This window comes from Bison bison, unplaced genomic scaffold (genome assembly GCF_000754665.1).
Source record: "Bison bison bison isolate TAMUID 2011002044 unplaced genomic scaffold, Bison_UMD1.0 scf7180017864038, whole genome shotgun sequence".
Lineage (NCBI taxonomy): Eukaryota > Metazoa > Chordata > Mammalia > Artiodactyla > Bovidae > Bison > Bison bison.
Genome location: NW_011494610.1, coordinates 1,519,744 through 1,542,659, shown reverse-complemented (window position 1 = coordinate 1,542,659; position 22,916 = coordinate 1,519,744). Strand labels below are relative to the sequence as shown.

The 22,916-nt window shown below is 48.7% G+C and overlaps 1 protein-coding gene across 1 annotated transcript in view; it reads left to right on the top strand.

The window, feature by feature from the left end:
* Nucleotides 1-22,619, top strand: part of ZMYND8 (zinc finger, MYND-type containing 8) — a 124,228-nt gene extending 101,609 nt beyond the window's left edge. The window contains exons 16-23 of the mRNA XM_010835118.1: nt 1-91; nt 2,179-2,369; nt 8,400-8,480; nt 11,385-11,463; nt 12,400-12,639; nt 13,999-14,156; nt 15,313-15,379; nt 20,891-22,619. Coding sequence (XP_010833420.1) covers nt 1-91; nt 2,179-2,369; nt 8,400-8,480; nt 11,385-11,463; nt 12,400-12,639; nt 13,999-14,156; nt 15,313-15,379; nt 20,891-21,030 — 1,047 coding nt within the window. The 3' untranslated portion in view covers nt 21,031-22,619. The remainder of the gene's footprint in view (nt 92-2,178; nt 2,370-8,399; nt 8,481-11,384; nt 11,464-12,399; nt 12,640-13,998; nt 14,157-15,312; nt 15,380-20,890) is intronic.
* Nucleotides 22,620-22,916: the final 297 nt, after the last annotated feature.

Here is a 22,916-nt window from a genome sequence, read left to right as displayed (position 1 = left end):
ACCACCACAGGAAGCCCGGTGAAAAAGCAGAGGCCGCTTTTACCGAAGGAGACTGCCCCGGCCGTGCAGCGGGTCGTGTGGAACTCCTCAAGTAAGTTTCAAACGTCCTCCCAAAAGTGGCACATGCAGAAGATGCAGCGCCAGCAGCAGCAGCAGCAGCAGCAAAGCCAGCAGCAGCAGCAGCCTCAGTCTTCCCAGGGGACGAGATATCAGACCAGACAGGCTGTGAAAGGTATCGAGCCTCCCCCTCTGCTCTCCGTGGCGCCCGCTCCCTTTTCGCCACATGGACAGGAGAAAAATCGTCCTCGTTTTATTTTTTCAGTTCCCCTTGGTTGCCTGGCCACCGTATCCGGGAGGCCTGACACATTCCATTTGGCATTATTTTTTAAAGTTGTTTTGCAGCTTGCTTTTTGTACTTTTCTTTTTCCTTTTTCATTTTATAAACGGTACATGCACGTCTTCTTAGAAAGGGGTGAAATAGATGCCTAGACACACAAAAATCTGTTGTCTTGATTGACTTTCTATTTCATTCTCCACCCTTTCTCTGAGGTTATTGTTAACCATAAGATCTTTTTTTAATGCATGTATGCATATGTATTTATGTATATATATATATGACTTCATAAAAGTATTACTTTTTTTTTTTTTTTTTCTTTTTGGAAACATAAAAATGGTACCATCCTTGCCTTTCCCCCCCCCCACCCATCAGCATGTTTTGGAGGTCCATCCATGCAGTACATAGAGCTCTCCCTGATTCTTTTGGACTGCTGCGTAGTATTCCAGTTTATTTAATAAAGTATTCCCGTATGGATAGACATTTAGGTTGCTTCCAGTTTTTCCCTGTTGTAAACAGTGCTGCAATGAATACCTTTGTATAAGTTTCCTTGTGCATGCCCGTGTACCCCTGGGCATTATTTTTGAAAGAGTACAGTATGAGAAGTGGATAGTAAAGGATACCTTAATAAGTAGGGATTAGCCCCTCAACGCAAGAAGATGCAGCCTCAGGAACCGTTGCTGAAGCGTGGAATGACAGCTCCCAGCAGGAGGCTCCATCTGGGCTGACGTAAAGCCGTACAAAGCGCTGATCTGATGGGTACTAGTTTGTCCAGCTCTCGTGAGGACTGACACAGGGCTTGTTTCCTGGGGAAACCCGCATCGAGATCCTTCGTGGTTGGGCTCCTTGATCGAAACTCTCATGTACTGAGTGCACTATTGTGAGTAGAACTCTTGAGAGGTGCAGCAGGTTGTGAAATGAAAGAGTAGCCAGATCTTGAACCGGGCCCCCAGTGAAACCCTTCGAAGATTGGGGTGGAAGGAAACTGAGCGATTGGACACACGGTGTTGGAGTACAGCCGGAGTGATCCTGCTGTCTGAAGAGTTGCTGGGGCAGAACCGAGTCTGGGATCTTTCAGGTTGGGATGGTCAGTTCCAGTCTCCTAAGTTCATAGCCCTTAAGTATAATGAGCCATCCCGGGGAACTTGGGAGCTGGCGAGAAGGAGCTCATTGATGGTATGGCTCCTAATTCCCAGATTGTCCTGTTAAAGATAAACAAAGCTGGCCACTAGTTGAAGTAGTTAAGATGGATTTTAATCTGCCATATACTGTTGCAGTAGGGCAAAACGTCCGACATGAACTGAAGTCAATTTGAACGTGTACACAGGGGACTGGGGTTTTAAAGGGAGAATTTGGGAATAGGGTGGGGGAATCGTGGGGGCTCAGTAGAGTCAGAAAGGGACAGTTTTACACCAAGTGGGACGGGGGTGTTGGTCCATGTGAAGTGTCTGGGTTTGCTGACTCTGGTACGTCTTGAAGGTAGGCTTCTGCCCTCCCACAGAGACTGGACACTGGGCCCTGTCGTTAGGTGGTGACTGGAGCAAATAGGCAATTCTATTGGCAGCCTTGAGTTTTCGTAGGTGGGGACTTTAAAGGGGTGGGGGTCACCCTAGGGATGCAGCCTTGAGCTGGTGGAAACCGTATTGCTCCTATAGACCCAGATGGAGGTCTCGCTGAGAAAGGGCTCGGAGGAACCTCGCTTGAGTTTGGCCGACAAGAGAATTTTTGTCCCTTGAAAGCAGAGAAACTCGAATGGTGTGGATTGGGCCCTGCTCCCACCACAGCTTCAAGCTGGGGCGGCCTTCCTGAGGCAGTGGGGTGACCAAGAACCTTTGCTTTCCCAGCTGTCCAGCAGAAAGAGATCACACAGAGCCCATCCACCTCCACCATCACCCTGGTGACCAGCACCCAGTCGTCGCCCCTGGTCACCAGCTCAGGGACCACGAGCACCCTCGCATCTGCGGTCAGCGCAGACCTGCCCATCGCCACTGCCTCAGCTGATGTCGCTGCAGACATCGCCAAGTACACTAGCAAGGTGAGTGCCTGCGGTGGGATTGGGGAGGACCAGCCTTGGATCTTTCCCGGAATTGAAGGGGACCAGGAGGTGGTGGAGTTCCTTCCCAACTCACCTGTCCTCTTGGCGTGTTCCTTGTGGAGGCGTGTGGTGGGCAGGCTCGCCTGCTCTGTGTTCACTTGTGGGCACCCTCTCAATGCAGGTTCTGTTGTCTCTCTTTTAAAATTTATTCTCTTGAAGTATAGGTGATGTACAGTGTTGTATTAATTGCTACTGTATAGCAAAATGATTCAGTTATATACACATATACTTTTTCATATTCTTTTCCTTTCTGGTTTATCACAGGACAATGGTTGTAGCTCCCTGTGCTATACAGGAGGACCTTCTTGTTTACTCTATGTATAATAGTTTGCATCTGCTAATCCCAGACTCCCGATGCATCCCATCCCCGACCCCAGCCCTCCTCTCCACTTCTCTCTTAATTTGCCAAGTGCTTTTATGCTCACTGTTGAATTCGGGCAAGTGAAGCTTGCAGCTCTCCTCGCTGTCAAATGAAAGTGCTCTGGAGTGATGTTCAGGTTCATGTCTGTGGAACCCAGGGAGTGAAAATTACCACCAGAGTTGCAGCTCCCTGGGGAGTCCATTCTGCTCTCTGCTGGGGCCTAGAACAGTGCTTGATGCATAGTTGTACAATGAAAGCAGGTTGCTGCCTAACTTCTCATTGGGCTTCTTATCAGCACCTTTTTTTTTTTTTAATGCGTACAGTTTTTTAAGTCTTTATTGAATTTGTTGCAATATTGCTGTATTTTCCTTCTTTTAAAATGTTTTGGTTTTTTGACTGCAAGGCATGTGGGATGTTAGCTCCCTGACTAGGGAATCAAACCCATACCCCCCACAGTGGAAGGCAGAGTCTCAACCACTGGACTGCTAGGGACGTCCTCACACCCATTTTATAGATGAGCATGCTGGGAGCTAGCCAGGCCACACAACTTGTCCAGGGTCACATAATCCGTGAATGTCTAACTGGCATTTGAATGGGAGCAGCCAGGATCTAGAGTATCCGTTTAACCCAGCTTTGAGCTGACTTGTGAATTCGCACCGGGCCTGCTGACCACAGCTGTCCAGTGTCCACAAACCTATTGTTCTTACATGTGGCTTTTTAAAGCAGCCACGCTTGAGTCAGTGTTGCTAAAGAGAGAAAACCCAAGTCTTGGTGTAACATCTCTTTATTTAGTATTTCTGTTCCCCCCTTTTGAATAAAACACAAGAATTCTTATTGAGTCCCTGAGTTTCGGAACAGGAAGGGTTCAACTATTAGGTATGGTTACATCCTCAGGGTTTTCGTCTTACCTGTTCATCACCTTGAACTAGGACTGACTGCATATTTTTACTTATAGTGACTTAATAGAAGTAAAATTAAGTCTAAACTCACCAGATCCTGTTCTTCAAGGCTTGAAGCCTAAGCCCATCTTTCTTCTGTTAAAAAGAGTGATTCGCATGAAAGTGTTAAAGAATTGATGCAAACTTCCCTGATGGCTTGTTGGTAAAGAATCCGCCTGCTAATGCAGGAGACGTGGGTTCCATTCCTGATGTCGGAATATCCCACACACCCTAGAGCAACTAAGCCCATGCACTGCAACCACCGAGCCCGTGCTCCAGAGCCTGGGAACCGCAACCACCGAGCCCGTGCCTAGAGCCCGTGCTCTCCGTCCAGCATGGGAAGCCACCGCAGTGAGAAGCCTGTGCACTGCACCTGGAGAGTAGCCCCGGTTCGCTGCCACTAGATGGAAGCTTGTGAAGCAACAAAGACCCAGCACAGCCAGAAATAAATGCATAAATAAAATTATATTAAAAAAAAGAATTAGTGGTACCACGTGGAGACTTTCTTCCTAACAAGATCTGTTGTAGAATTATAAGAGAACTGAAAGAGACTACTTTTTTTTTTTTTCAAGAGGGTATTAAATCTTTTATTGATTACACATGATAATGGATGATACACAAGCTTCATTCCCATCTATAACTTTATCTCGTACCATAATTCAATTTAGATATATTGCATAGGATGTGCCAACAATCATTAATAACCAAAAAAAATAAAAACTCCATGACTTTGCATGGGTGACCCTTTTAATGGTGAACTCCAGGTCACAACACAGTAACTGTCAGTTCAACTACACCAAGGTTCTGAAGACAACAGCTTCTCCACCAAGCAGGTTGTAAATAAATTTCAAATGGAACCTGGCATCACCCTGAAGGAATTCTAACTTCACACTGTTGGGGTAGTTTACCAAAATGGCTTCAGAGTAGACTAACTTTACACAGCACATTAAAAAAAAAAAAGACATTTATTCAGCGTCATGATCAGACTATTACATTTAGCAATCAACAGCATGGGTGCAAAAAAAAATCTACATTAAAACCCTTTGTTGGAATGCTTTACACTTTCCACAGAACAGAAACTAAAATAACCTGTTATACAATTAGTCACAAGTACAGTCCTCGAGTTTTTTGCCCATACACATGAGTATTGTCTAAAACATGTCTTCTTTGTAGCAGCTAGGCCCTGCCACCACTGTGCTTGGCTGAGTTCACAAATCTGTGGTAACCTGTAGCTTCCCTGTCACTTCTCTGGCTCTCCTCTCCTGCTAAGCTTTGTTTCCTGGCAGTAATTAAAACCTTCTGCCACTGCCATAGCTACTGCTGCTGCTGGAGCCACCATAGCCACCTTGGTTTCGTGGTTTGGCAAAGTATTGGCCTCCACCACCACAGGGGCCAGAACTTCTGCCTCCAAAGTTTCCTCCTTTCATGGGTCCAAAATTTGAAGATTGATTGTTGTAATTGCCAAAATCATTGTAGCTTCCGCCACCTCCAAAATTGCTTCTGTCATTACCAAATCCATTATATCCATCCCCACTGCCACCATATCCGCCACCACCACGGCTGCCACCAAAGCCACCTCGACCACTGAAGTTTCCTCCACGACCAAAGTTGTCATTCCCACCAAAACCACTCCACGACCGCCACCAAAGTTTCCAGAACCACTTCGACCTCTCTGGCTGGATGAAGCACTAGCCATCTCTTGCTTAGACAGGGCTTTTCTCACTTCACAGTTGTGGCCATTCACAGTGTGGTATTTCTGAATGACAATCTTGTCTACGGAGTCATGGTCATCAAAGGTTACAAAAGCAAAGCCTCTCTTTTTGCCACTGCCTCAGTCAGTCATGATTTCAATTACTTCAGTTTTCCCGTACTGTTCAAAATAATCTCTCAGGTGATGTTCTTCAGTGTCTTCTTTAATGCCACCAACAAAAATCTTTTTCACAGTTAAGTGGGCACCAGGTCTTTGAGAATCTTCTCTTGAGACGGCCCTCTTTGGTTCCACAACTCTTCCGTCCACCTTGTGTGGCCTTGCATTCATGGCCGCATCCGCCTCCTCCACCGTGGCGTATGTGACAAGCCCGAAGCCTCTGGATCCCTCATTACCACACAGTCTGTGAGCGTTCCCCGTTGCTCAAAATGGCTCCTCAGACTCTCATCGGTGGTTTCAAAGCTCAATCCTCCGATGAAGAGCTTCCGCAGCTGTTCGGGCTCTTTGGGAGACTCTGATTTAGACGTGATGGCAGTGGAGGCGGGGAAGACTTCAACGATGCTTTCTCGGCGGCGTCCACGGGCAGAAAGCAGAGACTACTTTTTAAAACTACTGACTTAAGATGTCTGGTATTGCCTAAATGGCTTTTTTTTTTTTTTTAATTATTTATCTGTTTGGCTGTTCTAGGTCTTTAGTTGTGGTGTGCAGATTCTTAGTTCGCATGTGGGCTCTAGTTCTCTGACCAGGAATCAAACCCAGGCGCCCTGCACTGGAGGTGCGGAAGCTTAGCCGCTGGGCCACCAGGGAAGTCCCCCCAAATGGCTTCTCGTTTGCTTGCCATTGATTGGACTTCTTGTATCGCCTTCCGTTGATTTGGTCCAAGTTGTCCATTTACAAATGAGAAAACTGAGTTTGCCACGCAGCTCAGGCTGGTGTTCACACCAAGCCCAGTGTTCTCCGCTCCTGCAGCCCTTCTTATTCCATCTCCTAAAGTTCTCCCCCTTACTCATGGAGCAAAATTGAGGAATAAACTTTTTGATAGGCATTTTCTTTGCAGTTAAGAAAATACACTCAGCGACGTAGTTTTGGAGCTGGTGAACTTGCTTGTGTCTGAGGTGACCCAGAGTTGAAGACCCAGATTTGTGTGTTTTGGCAGAAGGGCTCTTTTTTTATTAATCTTGAGTTCTTTGCTATATTTGGAAGTGAGAACGAAGGTCAGCCCACAAATTCATGATTTCTTTAAAATGGAATGTAACTATGGCATTAGTAACGTATTGGATTTCATCCAGTCTGTAAAGTTTTCTCGTAAAGCAATTTCGTTTGAATATTTTAAATGGACCTGAGCAGGGAGGCCGGTGCAGAATGACTGACCATAAAGCACAAAGTGTTTTTGCTGGCAACGTCCTCCTGTGGTCCCTGCAACAAGGGGGAGAACTAATATTTCAACAGATACTTTATTCATTTTCCGCCTATTTTGGGGGTGAATTGGGGGTTACTCTTTTGGGGGTTGGCAGCAGTTTTGCGATCACATGTTCTTGAGAATGAATTCTTCTGTGAAAATAAGAAAACAGGTATCTCTTTATGAACTCCTCAGCAGGTATGGAACCACAGTCACCTCTTCTCCTCATTTAATCCTTGTACACACCCTACAAGGGGCACTGTTGTTATCCTTGTTTTGTGCCTGGGGCCCAGAGAGAGTTGTGGATGGCAAGATAGAATGGCAGGAACAAATCTCGGGCATCAGAGCCAAGGGTGCTCTTCGTCCTCTTTTCTTGCTGAATTGGAGCAAACGGCATGGTGCCGGGGCATCTTGGCGGTGGCCGGGCCAGATCCAAGACCTGGTTTGGCCTCCTGTCTCCTCCTGCCCCTCCAGTGATGTGGGGGGACTCAGCGGGTGTGTGCCCATTTAGGTCACCACAGAGCCTTGAGGAGGGCTCCCTGTGCCGAGCAGTAGGCTCTCATGAGTTATCTGCTGTGTACATAGTACTGTGTATATGTCAGTCCCAGTCTGAATCTCCCTGCTCCCCCATCCCCTCCTTTGGTCGCTGAAAGTTTGTTTGTTTTATCTGTGACTCTGTTTCTGCTTTGCCAGTAAGTTCATCTCTGCCATTTTTTTGGATTCCGCAGAGAAGTGATATTGGACAGTATTTTTCTGTCTTACTTCACTCTGTATGACAGTCTCTAGGTTCGCGCACATCTCTGCAAATGGCACTATTTCGTGCCTTTTTTATGGCTGAGTAGTACTCCGTCGTACATAAGTACATCTTCCGTATCCGTTCCTCTGTGATGGACACTTTAGGCTTTGTCCAAGTCCCGTCTATTTTCGACAGCGCTACAGTGGACACTGGGGTGCATGCCTCCCTTTGAATTACAGTTTTCTCCAGATACATGCCCAGGAGGAGGATTGCTGGCTCACACGGTAGCTCTCTCTGTTTTTAGTTTTTTAAGGAACCTCCATGTAGTTCTCCTTAGTGTCTGCACCAGTTCACATTCCCACCAGCAGTGGAGGAGGGCTCCCTTTTCTCCACCCTCTTTCCAGCATTTATGGTTTGAGATTTTTTGATGATGGGCATTCTGACTGGTGTGAGGTGGACACCTCATGGTAGTTTTGATTGACATTTCTCTAATCATTGTGGTGTTGAGCATCTTTTCGTGTGTTTTTGGCCATCTGTGTATCTTTTCTGGAGAAATGTCTATTCAGATCTTTCCCCCCCATTTTATGATTGAGTTACTTGGGGTTTTTTATGAGCTGCATGAGCTGTTTGTATATTTTGGAGAGTAATTCCTTTTTGGAGATTAATTCCTTGCTTTATTTGCAAATGTTTTCTCCCATTATGAAGGTTGTCTTTTTGTTTTGTTTATGCTTTCCTTTGCTGCCTACAGGTAGATTTTGGATATATGTCATCTAGAAAAAGTCTCAGGGAAGTTGATCACCCAGATTGTTTCTCTTTTTATCTTTTCAGATGATGGATGCAATAAAAGGCACGATGACGGAAATATATAACGATCTTTCGAAGAACACTACTGGAAGCACAATAGCTGAGGTCAGAGGTGACACATGTCATTCTTGTTTTTTTTAAAGTTTTTAAAAATTGGAGTAAAATTCCTTTACAGTGTTGTTAGTTTCTGCTGTACAACAGTGTGAACCAGCTGTCTGTATACATGTGTCTCCTCTCCCTTGAGCCTCCCTCCCGTTCTTTACTCCCTTTTTGCTAAGGGTATTTTCTCTGGGCTGATACGGGGGCGTCCTGAAGAAGTTTGCCAACAAAAGTCCGTCTAGTCAAGGCTATGGTTTTTCCAGTGGTCACGTATAGATGTGAGAGTTTGACTGTGAAGAAAGCTGAGCGCCGAAGAATTGATGGTTTTGAACTGTGGTGTTGGAGAAGACTCTTGAGAGTCCCTTGGACTGCAAGGAGATCCAACCAGTCCATTCTAAAGGAGATCAGTCCTGGGTGTTCTTTGGAAGGACTGATGCTAAAGCTAAAACTCCAGTACTTTGGCCTCCTCATGTGAAGAGTTGACTCATTGGAAAAGACTCTGATGCTGGGAGGGGTTGGGGGCAGGAGGAGAAGGGGACGACAGAGGATGAGATGGCTGGATGGCATCACTGGACTCGATGGACATGAGTCTGGGTGAACTCCGGGAGTTGGTGATGGACAGGGAGGCCTGGCGTGCTGCGATTCATGGGGTGGCGAAGAGTCAGACACGACTGAGCGACTGAACTGAACTGAAGAAGTTCTCTGGAAACCCCTCTCAGGTCTGGCCCTGGTCCCCAGGCTTGCTCTGCCTTAATGGTGGTATTGAGGGTATTTCTTCACTTGGCTGGGAAGCTGGTGCCGTGGAGACACACCTTGCTCTCTGCGATCACCTCACTTCTAACCAAACAGCTGAAACCAGAGCCCGAGTTATTGACCCACTGGCGAAACCAGAAACCGGTTGTTTTGGCCCCATATAAAATTGGCTCCTTTGTCATCTCCTGAAGTTTGGACTTTTTTATTCAAGTGATCTTGGTGTTCAAGAGGTAGTATCCCAAACTTCCTCACTTTAGGTGATTACTTAGAGAATGGAGTGGTTAAAACATGGAAATGTCCACTTCTGAAGTGACCACTTACTTATTTTTTTTTAAAAAGCCTCCCTGAATTTTCTTCCTAGGATAATGTCAGCGCAAGCCGGCTGCAAACGGGTCCCTTGGGGAAATGACAGGTGGCAGGACTTGTTGAGGTCATTGAAAGTCATGATGGAAAGTGACGGGAGCCTCACATGGAGCCACTGATGTGAGAGGGCAGGCAGAGTGAGGCCGGCACCTGGAAAAAGAGGGGAACATCTCCAGGAAGATGCTCTGATGGGCCTTAAACAGAGACCTGTGTGCTTCAGCTTTTTTTGTGTTTTTTTGTGCCACACTGAGCCGCTTATAGGATCCTAGTTCCCTGACCAGGGATTGAACCTGTGACCTCTGCGTTGGGAGCGTGGAGTCTTAACCACTGGACTGCCAGGGAAGTTCCAAGAGAGCTGTGTGAATGTAAAGATTTCAGGGAGGTCCCAAGAAAAATCAGTGAATCTCTTTAGGTATTTTTGCTATATGACCGTCTTTATGATTATGCTGGGGTGTCAAACAACAAGGCCAAATGCTGTTTTTAGAAAAACCTCCTCTCCCTCACCCTAACCTGTCGTCATACTTCATTCCTTTTTGTTCGTTTAATTGATGTTGGGTTACCTGAAACCTTGGGTGTCTATAGATGTCAGATTATTCCAGATTTTAATGAGGTAATATACAGCCCCCTTCCACAATTAGAGGCAACATTTCTGCAGTGATACAGTATGATTGTTTCCACTGTGTTGGAGGAATCAGAATTTCTCAGCCTTGAAGCTCCTGACGTCGGTGCCAGATGTTTCGCTCCGGTGGGGGCCGTCCTGTCCGTCCGGGATGTTGAGCAGAATTCCCGGTCTCTACACTCTGGATGCCAGAAACAACCCAGAGTGTCTCCAGGCACTGCAGCGTCATAGACAGAGGAGGGGGGCAAAAGTCATCTCAGTTAAGAGCCATGGCGATGATTAAACACTGTCAGCAGCCTTGTGTCAATTCAGTTTTGGTTTGTATTTTCTTCTCTCCAGATGAATTTAGCCCCAAATATACTCCTCCTCCCCTCCACCCCAAATAGCCCATGGTTTCCAGAATGGTTAAGCTTTGGGATTTCAGGTGAATGATTATGGCCCCCACCCAAAACTTTAGGTCAGAGATAAAATAAAGCTGTTTTTAGGATGTTTTAGTTTTATTTTTTTAGGCCAAAGTCCTGCTCAAAGCTTTTACGTATAGTAAGTCTCTTAGGCGTGAACCTTCAAATTGGGAACTTTGAAAGACGCGAACGTTTGCGTGTCCAGCCACCTAAGTTACCCCACGTGTCTGGCGCACGTTGTCACGTGCATACGCCCTCTGCAAGCGATTGTGCTTTGTGTGCTTTACTCTGTGGAGTGCAGTATTACAGTACCTTTATCTCAAGCCCGGATGTCCAGAAGCCAGCGTAAAAGCGGCGGGATGGAGCTGGTACTGTACTATATAGCCATTGTGCAGTTGGTTGCTTAGGCTAACTTTGTTGGACTTACGAACAAATTGGGCTTATGCACGGGCTCTAGGAATGGAACTTGTTCGTATGTAGGAGACTCACTGTACTATTTATTTTGAAAATCTGGTCGTCTTTTTCTCTTTAAATGGCTTTTCCCGGAGTATCTCTTAGAAAAGATGAATCACTTGTATTTGGTGTTTTGAAGCAGAATTTCTCATGAATTTGGATTAACTCACTGGCACCCATCTGGGGGAGGCCAGCAGAGACTAGGCTGCCCGCCCTCTGACTCTGCACGTGACGTTAACCCGTAGTGAGAGCTGGAGCTTCTGAGCCCTGTTGGCAGTGGGCACCCAGATGCGCTTTCTCAGTCTTTCTGTTCCCTTACAGATCCGCAGGCTGAGGATTGAGATAGAGAAACTCCAGTGGCTGCACCAGCAGGAGCTCTCGGAAATGAAACACAATTTGGGTAAGTGCTGCTGACCTGGTCTGCACTGACGAATGTTCTGGATAGGAACTTCTTGCCGTGTCTAGAGGCGGGCCCAGATGTGAACTGGGTCAAAAGTAGGCCAGGGGGATGTACCACTCCTGGGGAGAACACAGCATCCTGGGGAGTCTGACCTGGAGAAACCAGGTATGGAGCAGGAGCTGGCGGGAACCCCCTTTCCTCACTTGCAGATACTGACATCAGCAACCAGTTCATCCCAACAGCTGTGGTAGCTTGTGAGCTCTGACCTGCTGTAACATTGAGAGACATCTCAGTAGCCTGAGCAGTTTGATGATTGTCCTGTCAGCCTAGTGATCAGCCCTGATGTCCTGTCTGGCAGATTGGATCCACTGCCACTGAACACATCAAGAAGGAAGTATATCCAAGTTGTAGCCCCAGCTCTGCCCATCTTAGCAGCTGTGTGCCTTAGTTTCCTCATCTGTGAAATGGGTATTATAGAGGTAGTCACCTCCGTAATAGTGAGGATTAAAAGAGTTCATATTTATAAAGTGTTTACAGCAGTGCCTACAGATCATAGGTGCTGTATAAGTATTTGATAGAAAAAAAGCTTATATGAATGATAAATTTCAGAAGGAATTGAGTGAAAATTGTTCTGAGGATTTATGTGAGCACTTCCTGCAGAGTCACCATGGGGCCCCGTTATCAGTATCCTCAGGACCTGACATTCCTGATCACAAATAGTTCCTCAGGTCGGCTCGGTGGATGCCTATTTTACAGATGAGGACGTTGGAGCTCAGGGAGGCAGGGTGACTCTCTGCACTGGCTCACATGACCAGGACATCCCCGAGCCAGGGATTTGCAGCTGTTAGGATCCACCCTCTGACCTGCTGTGAATGAGCCCACGGCTCGGGATCGGGGAATGAAGTTGGCGTCCTCTCCCCTTCTCTCTCCTGGCAGAGCTGACCATGGCGGAGATGCGGCAGAGCCTAGAGCAGGAGCGGGACCGGCTCATTGCCGAGGTGAAGAAGCAACTGGAGCTGGAGAAGCAGCAGGCCGTGGACGAGACCAAGAAGAAGCAGTGGTGCGCCAACTGCAAGAAGGAGGCCATCTTCTACTGCTGCTGGAACACCAGCTACTGTGACTACCCCTGCCAGCAGGCCCACTGGCCCGAGCACATGAAGTCTTGCACCCAGTCAGGTAGGCCTTAGGAGCGCCCCCTTGCCCAGGCTGTAGCGGACGGGCCCTTGGCCCCCCGTGGACCACAGGACACTTGCCACGCTCACTCACTACAGGTGACTCCTGCACACAAGAGAGCAGGCAGACACATAGCCAAGTCTCCAGGCTCCGTTGCCTCCACCCTCTGGTTTCCTTGGCAGCGTTCTCTTGTGTGAATGGAGCTTATAATGACAGCCCAGATGACTTCAGTTTCCTGTGGCTTGCTGTGGTTCTCCACTGGGGGCAATATGTGTCTCTGCCCAAACCAAATGTGGGCGTCCCTGGTGGCTCAGATGGTAAAGAATCTGCCTACAATGCAGGAGACCTGGGTTCGATCCCTGGATTGAGAAGATCCCCTGGAGAATGAAATGGCAACTCACTCTAGTTTGCTTGCCTGGAGAATCCCACAGAGGAGCCTGGCAGGCTTCAGTTCATGGGGTCACAAAGAGTAGGACATGACTGAGTGACTAAGCAGACACACGCACAAATCAAATGCATCTTCTACCCCATTCTCCAATGCACAGGACAGCCCCCCACCATGGAGCCCATCCTGGACTGAAGGCTTTAAACAATCACCGGTTCTTATGTGAATGGCAAAGTGTTGGTTTGGAACTAATCTGTCTTTGAAATCTCTTTCTAATGCAGAGCAAGCAGATCCCAGGCCAGGAGACTCTAGCAGGAAACACCGTCTAGTTAGAACTTATTAATAATATTTATTAGTAATATTTTACAGTTAGCGCTTATTTATGGCCAATATTAGATTTCTGTGTTTAGAAGTAGAAGTCTCCACGTCAAAGAATTTATTTAAATGCAAATAACATAAATAATATGACAAGGGACTGTGTCAGTGGACTGGCAAAGTTTTCAAAGGTGGTAGATGAATGACCCAAGTTTGAGAAGCTCTAGGCAGGGGTTGGTGAGCTTTTTTTATGAAGGTCCAGAGAATAAATGTTTTAGGATTTGTGGCCCATGGGGTCTGTCAAAACCTCTCAACTGTGCTGTTACAGGGTGAAAGCGAGTGCATGAGGTGAACACTGGTCTAAAATCAGAATAATTGGAACAGCTGTACCAGGCTGTTTGCTTCACGGACATGCTTTTGTCTCCAGAATGACTTAATAAAACTTAAATCACAGACTCTGAAAAATGAACATATCATGCACAGTTTGGAATTCTTGCGTCTGGGAAGGCTCTGGTCCAGCTATTCTGGGCCGGTGCTGTGCCCTGGGCGGGGTTGGCTGGCATCTCTTAACACGTGGTGGTTTGCACGGAGCAGGGTTCCCTGCGGGCCTGGGCGCTACTACGCTTGGCTTATACATGGCTTCTGTCGCCCTTTGCCCTCAGCTACCGCTCCTCAGCCGGAAGCAGACCCTGAGGTGAATACAGAAACACTAACTAAGTCATCCCAGGGCGCCTCCTCCAGTACTCAGGCAGCCCCCGCGGAAAGCAGCGCCTCGAAAGAGAAGGAGACGCCAGCTGAGAAAAGCAAGGACGGTGGCTCGGTGAGTATCCATCCCACACGCCTCGGGGCCAGGCAGAATCTCAAACCTGCCCCGCTCCCACCGGCACGGCGAGTCCCGTGCTCTAGGAGTTTGTCTGTCTTCAGGCTGCAGGTGGGGGCGAGAGGGTCTCTGCAGGGCTCCTCCTCTCCAGGTGTGTGTTGGGGGCAAGCACTGTCCGGTAGAACCTTCTGTGATGACGGCAGTGTTCTGTATCTCCTCTGCCCCTTGTGGGAGCCACCAGCCTCAGGTGGCTGTTGAGCACTTGAACTGTGGCCAGTGTGACCAAGAACCTGGATTTCAGATGTTAGTAAATTAATTTAATAACAACTAATTTAAATGCAATCGCCATGGCTGGCTGGTGGCTGCCGTATTGGACACAGAGGTTGCACCTCTTATTTTCCCAGGGCGTGGTATATGGATTGTATGCAGACATTATTGTAGATGACACGTTGGCCGTTTTTTACATTTGTAGTCATTATGGGTTTACTTCATGTGTATTAGGGAAAACATCAAGTCATCCCAGAAGTCAAACCCCTTTGATTTCATTGATAGTATTGCCTAGGAAGAGGTTATTGTGAAATAAAAGTGAATCAATATAATACGGTGTAATATGTAGTCAGCCCTCAGTATCCGTGGATTTCTCATCTGCAGATGCAACCAGCCAAAATGCCATTCTGTGTTTGGTTGAATCCGTGAATGTGAAACCCTCAGATACAAAGGCGTGGTTATATTCATCCTTCTGGGCCATTTTATATAAGGAAATTGTGCATCCTTGGGTTTTAGTATCCTTGAGGGCTCCTGGAACCATTCCACCTTGGGTCCTGGGGGACGGCTGTACTTCCTTTTTGGGATAGGGCAGAAATCCGGAGAGGGGAGTAGGTCAGAGAGAGGGCAGTTGAGGAACAGTGTTCTTGACGCTGAGGCTCTAGAGTGGAGTAAGGGGCCCCCCTAGGCCTGTGTCCAGGGAGACAGGGCAGAAAAGGGCACAGGGGTAGGCCCAGCCCAGCTGACCTGGCCGCCCCCCCGAGCACGCCAGGCAGGGGCCATGCAGGTGCTGGCGGGGCCGTGACGAGCACCCCATGGATCCCGGGGCTCCCTGGGAGGGCTCCGTTGACCCCAGTGCCTTGCCTCCATCTCTCTCTCTCTCTGTTTCTAGACCCTCGACCTCTCTGGCTCCAGGGAGACGCCCTCCTCCATTCTCTTAGGCTCCAACCAAGGCTCTGGTATGTTGCCCCCTGGTGGGTGAATGTGCTCTCATGTTCCACACGGGCAGAGGGGAGCCATGTCCTCAGGGAGAGCCTGAAGGGTTCAGGGCGGTGGTTTGCAAACTGGGTTTCCTTAGGGATTCTCGGGGGCGCCCTGGGCCGGTCAGCAGGGATGAGGGAGCGGCTGGGCAGGCGGCGTTGAGGCATTTCTCCAAGCGGAATGAAATTGAGTGAAACTGTCCCTGAGGTCCCAGCGCCCACATTCCGTGGAGGAGGGTACTTGAGCCTTCAGAGGAAAAAAACCATTTCTAGTAGATGATTCTTCTTTAGCAATCTTTCCTTTTGAGGGATAACCTGGCAGGCTGGCGCTAAATTTTCTGGTTCTCCTCTTCTGTGGAGTTTGCGCTGTTTTCTAGCCCAGTGGGTGTTTCCCCTACCCCCTCTCAAACCAGTTTTAGGGCCTTCCAAAAGAGTTCATCCTCGGTGAGAACCGTTCTGCTGCTTTCAGGGTCTTTCAGCTCCAGCCAGGGTCTTTTTCTCTTCTAGATCATTCTCTTCTGTTGAAAACCAAACTTTTTTTTTTTTCATTTCTGCGTATTGAGTACCTAGAGGAAGAAGTCATGTCCTTTGTTAGGGTGGCTGGAGGTTTCCCAGTGGCGCTGGAAGTGGGGTTTAGGTTCAGGGGACATGAAGTGGGGGTGGCATGAGCTGACTTCAGGGGCAATATGAACTGGGCATGGAATTATGATTGAGCCACCTGTCACTCACTCTCAGGTCTTGTGATTGCATTTTGAGGACACGTTGAGTTTGGAGCTGAGGTGTCTTCCTCATCCCTTCTTCTAGCTTCTCTTTTTAACCAAGGCAGAGCGGACTCGAGACCTCAGCAGCATGGCACCCGCCTAGAGCTTCCTGCTACAGTTTGGGTTTCATTATGTTGATTTGTAGAGTTGCCTGCTGTGTATGGCAGGTATTATGTGTTCCTGCTTTTGGCGGTGATAAAAGAGTTTCTGTTCAACTTAAGTGGAGAGTGAGTTTAGAAACATCAGCTGAGCCGTAAGTAGGAGGATTTTGGATGTGTCAGAGCTGCAGAGGTGGTTGGCGTGGGGAAGGGTTCAAGTTGTGGGGAAAACACTGTTGCGGGCAGGGGGCGCTGTTGAGGTCTCGGAGCAGCCAAGTGGCAGCATCCATGTGGGAAGATTAACGGACCTTAGGAAGATCAGCGATGCTGTGGGGTATGGAGTCCGGTGGGACGAGAGGCTTCATGCAGGAAGGCGGTTGGGAGACGCAGCATCTCCCAGTTGTGAGGTGGATGAGGTGTTCCCTGGCCCAGGGGTTGATAGGCTTGCTGTAAAGAACCAGAGAGTAAAAGAGGTGAAGCTTCGAGGGCCACCCCGTCTTTATCAGAACTGCCGTCGTCGGATGGAAGCAGCCTCAGACAGCATGTAAACAGATGGGCCTGCGCTGCAGTGAGCTCGCGCTTGGAAGCCGGCGTTGGGCTGGATTGGGCCTGTGGGCGTCACTGGCTGACCCCCGGCCTGAAGCGCCCTGGTGTGCGAGGGAGTAGAAAGGGAGGCTCAAGTTGCTGGGGAGTTGTTGCGGAGGGTGGAGTAGGGAGAAGACCGTCCCGGGGAGTCTGATAACTAGAGGGGGAGGGAGGGAAAGGTCCCGAATTGTCAGCATTTTTTAGGGAGTGCTGCAGTGTTACTCTAGAGCAGGGGCAGAAGGAGCTGAACCAGAGGTCCCTGGAGGCTGGATCAGGACTGGGAGCTCACGGCTCCTCATTGCCCCCTGTTCGCGCTCCACAGCTGTCTGGCTGATGGGTTGTCGTCAAAGCAGACAGACCAGCTCATTTTCTGATTCCTCATACGTCTCCGGGCTTCTGTTAGTGCTTGCTGCTCGCTGACAGTGTAGAAAGAATCTGGAGAAAAGTGGGCTTTGCAAAAACATGGAGGTTCCTGTGCTCTTTATTGGCTTCTGGAACCTGGCTGTTTAAGATGAGGGTCTAGTCGGGAGGGAGAAAGGTTGAACAGGAGACAGGAGCTTCCTGGGGGTGGGCGTGGGCCTCTCCTGTTCACTTGTCTCTTCATTTTAAGATTTTAAAGTGACGCCTGCCTATCGAGTTGACTCTTAAACAACGTAGGTTTGAACCCTGCAGGCCCATGTCTGTGTGGATTTTTTCCCCCATAATGAATACAGTTCTACACAGTCTGTAGCTGGTTGAATCTGTGGATGTGGATATGGAGGGCTGACCATGAGACTTAAGTATCCATGGAATCTGGTATCCATGGTGGGTCCTGGAATGGATCTGCTGTACCATCCCTGATACCAAGGGATGACTAGTCAGAGAAAATCGTACGGGGAAAAAAAATTCCTTGTCCCAGTTTTCATGGCTATCTTTTTGCATCTGGTACTTACTTGTAAATAACTTGTTTCCCCATATTTCTGTTTCTCGATTTTATCTAGACATTGCTTGTTGACTTGTGGCTTTAGAAGATGAGCATCGGGGTCACTAATCACCTCTCTCCTCCCCTGTCTCCCAGACCACTCTGTCCCTGTTTGACGTGCTCTGTGGGTTCCCTTGGTCCAATTCGGCACTTACTCCTTCGTCCTTGTTCTCCAGCTGGAGGAAGCAGTGTCCCTGGGCCCCTCTCTTGGTGCTCATCGCCTCCCTCACCTCTCCTCCACTGTCATATTCAGCCTTTTCCATCTTCCTGCTCTGACTTCCCCATCATCAAGGTGGAGAACGTGTGCATTCTCTTTAACTGCAGTTGGTCCTTCTCCGTTCCGGTTGTTGGCTCTCTTAAGGTTGACAGGTGATCATCTGTTTCCATCATTATGGTCGTGCTGTTCGTTGCAGAGTCAAATAGTACACTGTGAATACATTCCCATCTCTGTATAGCCACTTTTCCCTGGAGGTTTTTTCCTCCCCCCTGTATCATATCTTCAGCGATTTCCCTGCCAAGTTCTTCGCCATGACAGTTGTTTTATTGAGACACTTTTCCTGTCGCACATTTCGGGCTCTTCCATCTCAGACAGTTACGTGTTGGTGTCCTGAGATTCAGAGTGGCCCGCTGAATCTCACCTGTGGCTCCTCCCTCAGTCCTTTTCACCACACACACCTCCATCGCCCTCTCTCTTCTGATCTGTCATCAGCCTTGGCAGTAGATTTGTGATTATACTTGCCCTAAATAATCTGGGTTCCTTGGGTGGAGCCATCCCACCTAAGTGTGGTGGGGCCGGCACCTTCCGTTTCCCTGGCTGAATTAAGCTCTTGGTAGAGCTAGTGGTTCCGAGAAAAATTTGCTGTCAGAATTCTGGGAGTTGATGGCTTCATGTGGTTGCTTTTCTGTCCTTGTATGCCGTAATTCCACCTGTATTCTCGTGCTGTGTCCAGTGATCCTGTTCATGGTTTTAATATGCATTTTTAAAAGCCTTAGTCTCCTGTGAATGCCTTGAGTTGGAAAATGGTGACATCGACCCAGCAGCCCCCCATGCTAAGACCAGTAGCCTGTTGATGAGCAGGAGAGCGAGCCCGTGGGGTTGGCGGACTCAGCTCTCTGCCAGACTCTGAGGGGGCCTGTGCTATCTCTCCAGTTAGCAACAGGTGCGACAAGCAACCTGCCTCTGCCCCAACCTCCACAGACCACCAGCCGCACCCCAACTACCCAGCCCAGAAGTGTAAGTATGAACCCGCCTCACGGCAGCCAGCGGGGAGCTTTTCCCGGCAGGCGGAGGGCTCGTCTTGTGTGTGTCCGTGTGTGTTTTCTCTGTGGGCGTGTCTTCTCCTGTTCTCCTGAGTGATGGGTCTTGGCTTTGCCTGGTTTCTTCCTCGTTGTGCCTCTGATGGCCATTGGAAACTGCAGTAGGAAACGAGAGAGCCAGGACAGATGGTCTGGCTTCTTTTTTTTTTTTTTGACCATGCTGTGCAGCTCATGGGATCTTAGTTCCCCATGCAGGGATTGAACCTGTTACCCTTGGCAGTGAAAGCACCAAGTCCTAACCACTGAACTGCCAGGGAGTTCCCCATCTGGCTTCTTGAAGGGGCTTCATCCTTGGTCTTTTCATGATGAGTTCTAGAGTCACAGGCTCTGCAGTGACCAGCTGAACCAGCCAGCACTCCCTGTCCTGTCAGCTCTGCAGTTCCTCAGGTGGCCAGCCTGGCTCTGGGATGCGGCTTCTGTGCTAAGAAAGCTAAGCCCTGCTGCCCAGCTGGACTCTGCCTTCAGCAGAGCTGGGGAGACTCCAGTGTGACTTGACTGCCTTGTAGTCAGAGTTCCCGTGTCGTGATGACCAGCTGCATCACTGACCTTCCAGAGGAGCAACAGTGTAGGTGTCACGACTAGGGAAGAACGTGTAAGAAGAGGTGGATTCAAGGACCGTAAGAGAGCTGGACCCCGGACCCCAGCTCTGCCCACCACAGTAGTGCCCCCTTTGGGTCACAGATGCAAGTGACGAGGAAGCATTCCCTCCTGAGTGAATCCAGGGCTTGGGAGATCCGTATCACTGTCTTTGCTGCTTCTCTTCCAGAACCAGAGCTCAGGACCGCACACAGGCCTCTATCACCAGGCGGTGATACGAGCGGTCACCCTTCTAGGCGGTGATCCGGTCCCTTGCTCCCTCACTCCGATTCTGTCTCTAAGCTTGACAGCCGACTTCTTTCGATCAAATATTTTCATCCCACCTCAAGAAGTTAAAAAAAGTGTTGTCCCAACCTGTCTGAACTTGGTAAATGATCTAGGATATGATGGGATCTCAGTGATGTGCTGGTGGGTCTCTCAGAGTCGACCATCCCGCTGAGCCTGCAGGCTGGACTGTCTCCCAGCTGGACAGACACCTCCTTTGGCTCTTCCTTCAGAGTCCTCACGTCTTACTCATCCTCGATGTAGCTCCTTACAATGCACATGTCCTTGAAGCTCCCTTAGGTCTCACTCTGGTTCTTGCATCCTTCAGTTGACCCTTAAGCTCGTCCTTACTGGGAGCCAGGTGGGCTTAACTATTAAGCCCAGGTGGGCTTAACCATTCTGGTCCTCGCTCCTTTTCCTTTGGCTGGTTTAGGTATAAGTCTGTTTTTTCAAGTTGCCTGTACAGTGATTAAAGAAACCCCATTAACAGAAGTGAGTAGACTGAACGCCAAATTTCAGTGCCTTTTTTAGTGGCCAAGGTCCGACGCAGCGAGGACATGGGTACTTGGTGTCTGCTCATGCAGCAAGGGTGCCTGGTCCCAAGTGGCACACAACAAACATCTTCCTCGATAATTTAGTACCTTTTCCCCACTTGTCTTTATTTTCTCTGAGCATGATGCCCTCCTGTTTTTCCAACCAGCTCTTGTTAAATCCTTACAGACCCCCACCAAATGCAGGGCAGTAAACGGTGGCAGGATTTTGCCCCTGTGTGTTGTGGGGAGTCGGGAGGGGAAGGGGGCTTCCTGGGGGACCAGGTGCAGATCACGTAGAAGGGGATGGTTGCCCTTGGCCAGGGGTGGGCAGGGATGCTAAAGCTCCGTTTCCCCTTGGCTTCCCCCCTCCCCAGACCATTCCCGGAGCAGTAAATCCAGTTGCTGGAGCGGCAGCGAGGAGAAGCGAGGATCGGCCCGCTCCGAGCACAACGCCGGTACCAGTTCGAAGAGCCTCATCCCGAAAGAGTCCCGCCTGGACACCTTCTGGGACTAGGGACACGCTGGGACACAGGCCGCCCGCCCCATGGAGGGAAACAACCCAGACGCCAGGGAAACCGGAAACCGCAAAGAAACGTGAGACCGGAAGACCGCCACCCTCAGCCTGGAGGATGCCAGCCATTCAGACTCGGCCTCTGCACCCGGCACAGAGGGCCGCCCACACTACGTCACGTCCGGCGATAGCCTTGACTGAGGACTGTTCCACCCACGTGAAACCTTTGCTTTAGATGTAAATAATGTACAATTTGTGGATGTCATCGAGCCTAGAGTACCTTCCCCTTTTTATATTTGTATTGACTTTAACTTATAAAAAGAGAGAGGAGAAGAAAACAATAAAAAACAGAAAACACACCCAACAACAAAAAGAAGGTTTGGATGCTGGAGAAAGGATGGTCATCCAGCCCGTCTGTCACAGGGTGCGGAGAGGGCGCGGGGCTCGCTTTGGGGCGCACAGCTCCTCCTCCTCTGATGCCCCGTGAGCTGTTTCCATTCGTATGTCAGTGCGTGGCACATTGGGATCAGGAATTTCCAGCACAGAATTCGGTGCTGCTGCGGACACATCCCATGCACCCATTGGCCCCTTTCAAATACTACGTTGTCATGTTACAAAAGGCAAGCTCTCTGGACCAGAAGGACACACGGAGGAGCTCGTTAATTTTATGTGATTTCCACGATGACTCTACTCCTATAAAAGGGAAAAAAGACAAAAAAAACCCCACACCCACATCCTTGTTTACAGAAGATTAACTAGAAACAAGCCCCGCTCAGCTCAGTTTGCAGAAGAGAGGACCGTAGAAAGCGTTCGAGTCAGAAGCTCCGAAACAGAGAGTTTTCCTTTGCTTTGTGTTTCCTTTAAAGACACTCACACCCGCTCGGTAAGAGATGGCTGTGCTTCACGGAAGTGAGAGGTCAAAGGCGAGACGCACGCGGAGAGGACATTTGCGTCTGAGATGAAGCATGTATGTGATATTTATGCGATGGCATTTTACGTTCTTACGTCAGCATGAAACAAAGGCAGTTTGAGGGGAAGCAGGAGGCCGCCGTGCTGTCGGTTACACTACGTATGCTGTAGAACCATTTTGTATGTCGTGTAAAACAAGAAGCATTGAACAAAGCAAAAAGGCGATGTATGTATATGAGAAAAATTAATTGTACGATATCATTCCAGTACATTCTGTTGTACATCTTAGTCTCGTTTCCTTTCTCTTCATTGTTGATAAGAGGATGCGAACTGTACAGTTTCCAGCTAGTTACCCATATTAGAAAAGAAATAAAAAAGAGAGTCCTAGAAGAAAACAGGAAAGAACATTTGTCGATTGCAGTTGTCAAAAAAAAAAACAACAAAAAAAAACCTAGCCTAGCTGGCCTTATTTGTGAAGCATAATTGCTTTTAGCATATGGAAGTATTTTTTCACATTTTCTTTGTATAAAATTTGTATTAAACTTAAATATCTTTTTTGATGATGGTGTTTCTTTGTGACTGAGCCAGTGGACTCACGCGGTATGCTCTCTTGGGTTCCCCCCACCCCTTAAGTTTTTCAGATTCTTCACCCTTTTTTTAATTAAACTGTTCTGGAAAAATGCCTTGGTCGTCCTCGAATTTGCGGTTTTCCCTTTGGTTGGGATGGCCATGTCAGGTTTGGACCAAACACAGAGACAGGGCCACACAAGGTCAGGAGCCCCTCTCTCCACATTATAAATCACGGCCCCCACTGGGAGCTTTCCTGGGAAGTCCAGTTCTTGGGGATTTACTGACAGAGATGGAGACAGAAGGGAAATCCTGGGTCAGTCTTGGAAGAACACTGGGAGGGAGTGAATTTGTGTTTCTGTGGCCGGGATGGCAGCCTCCGCTATAAGGAGCTCTGTGGGCAACGTGTGACC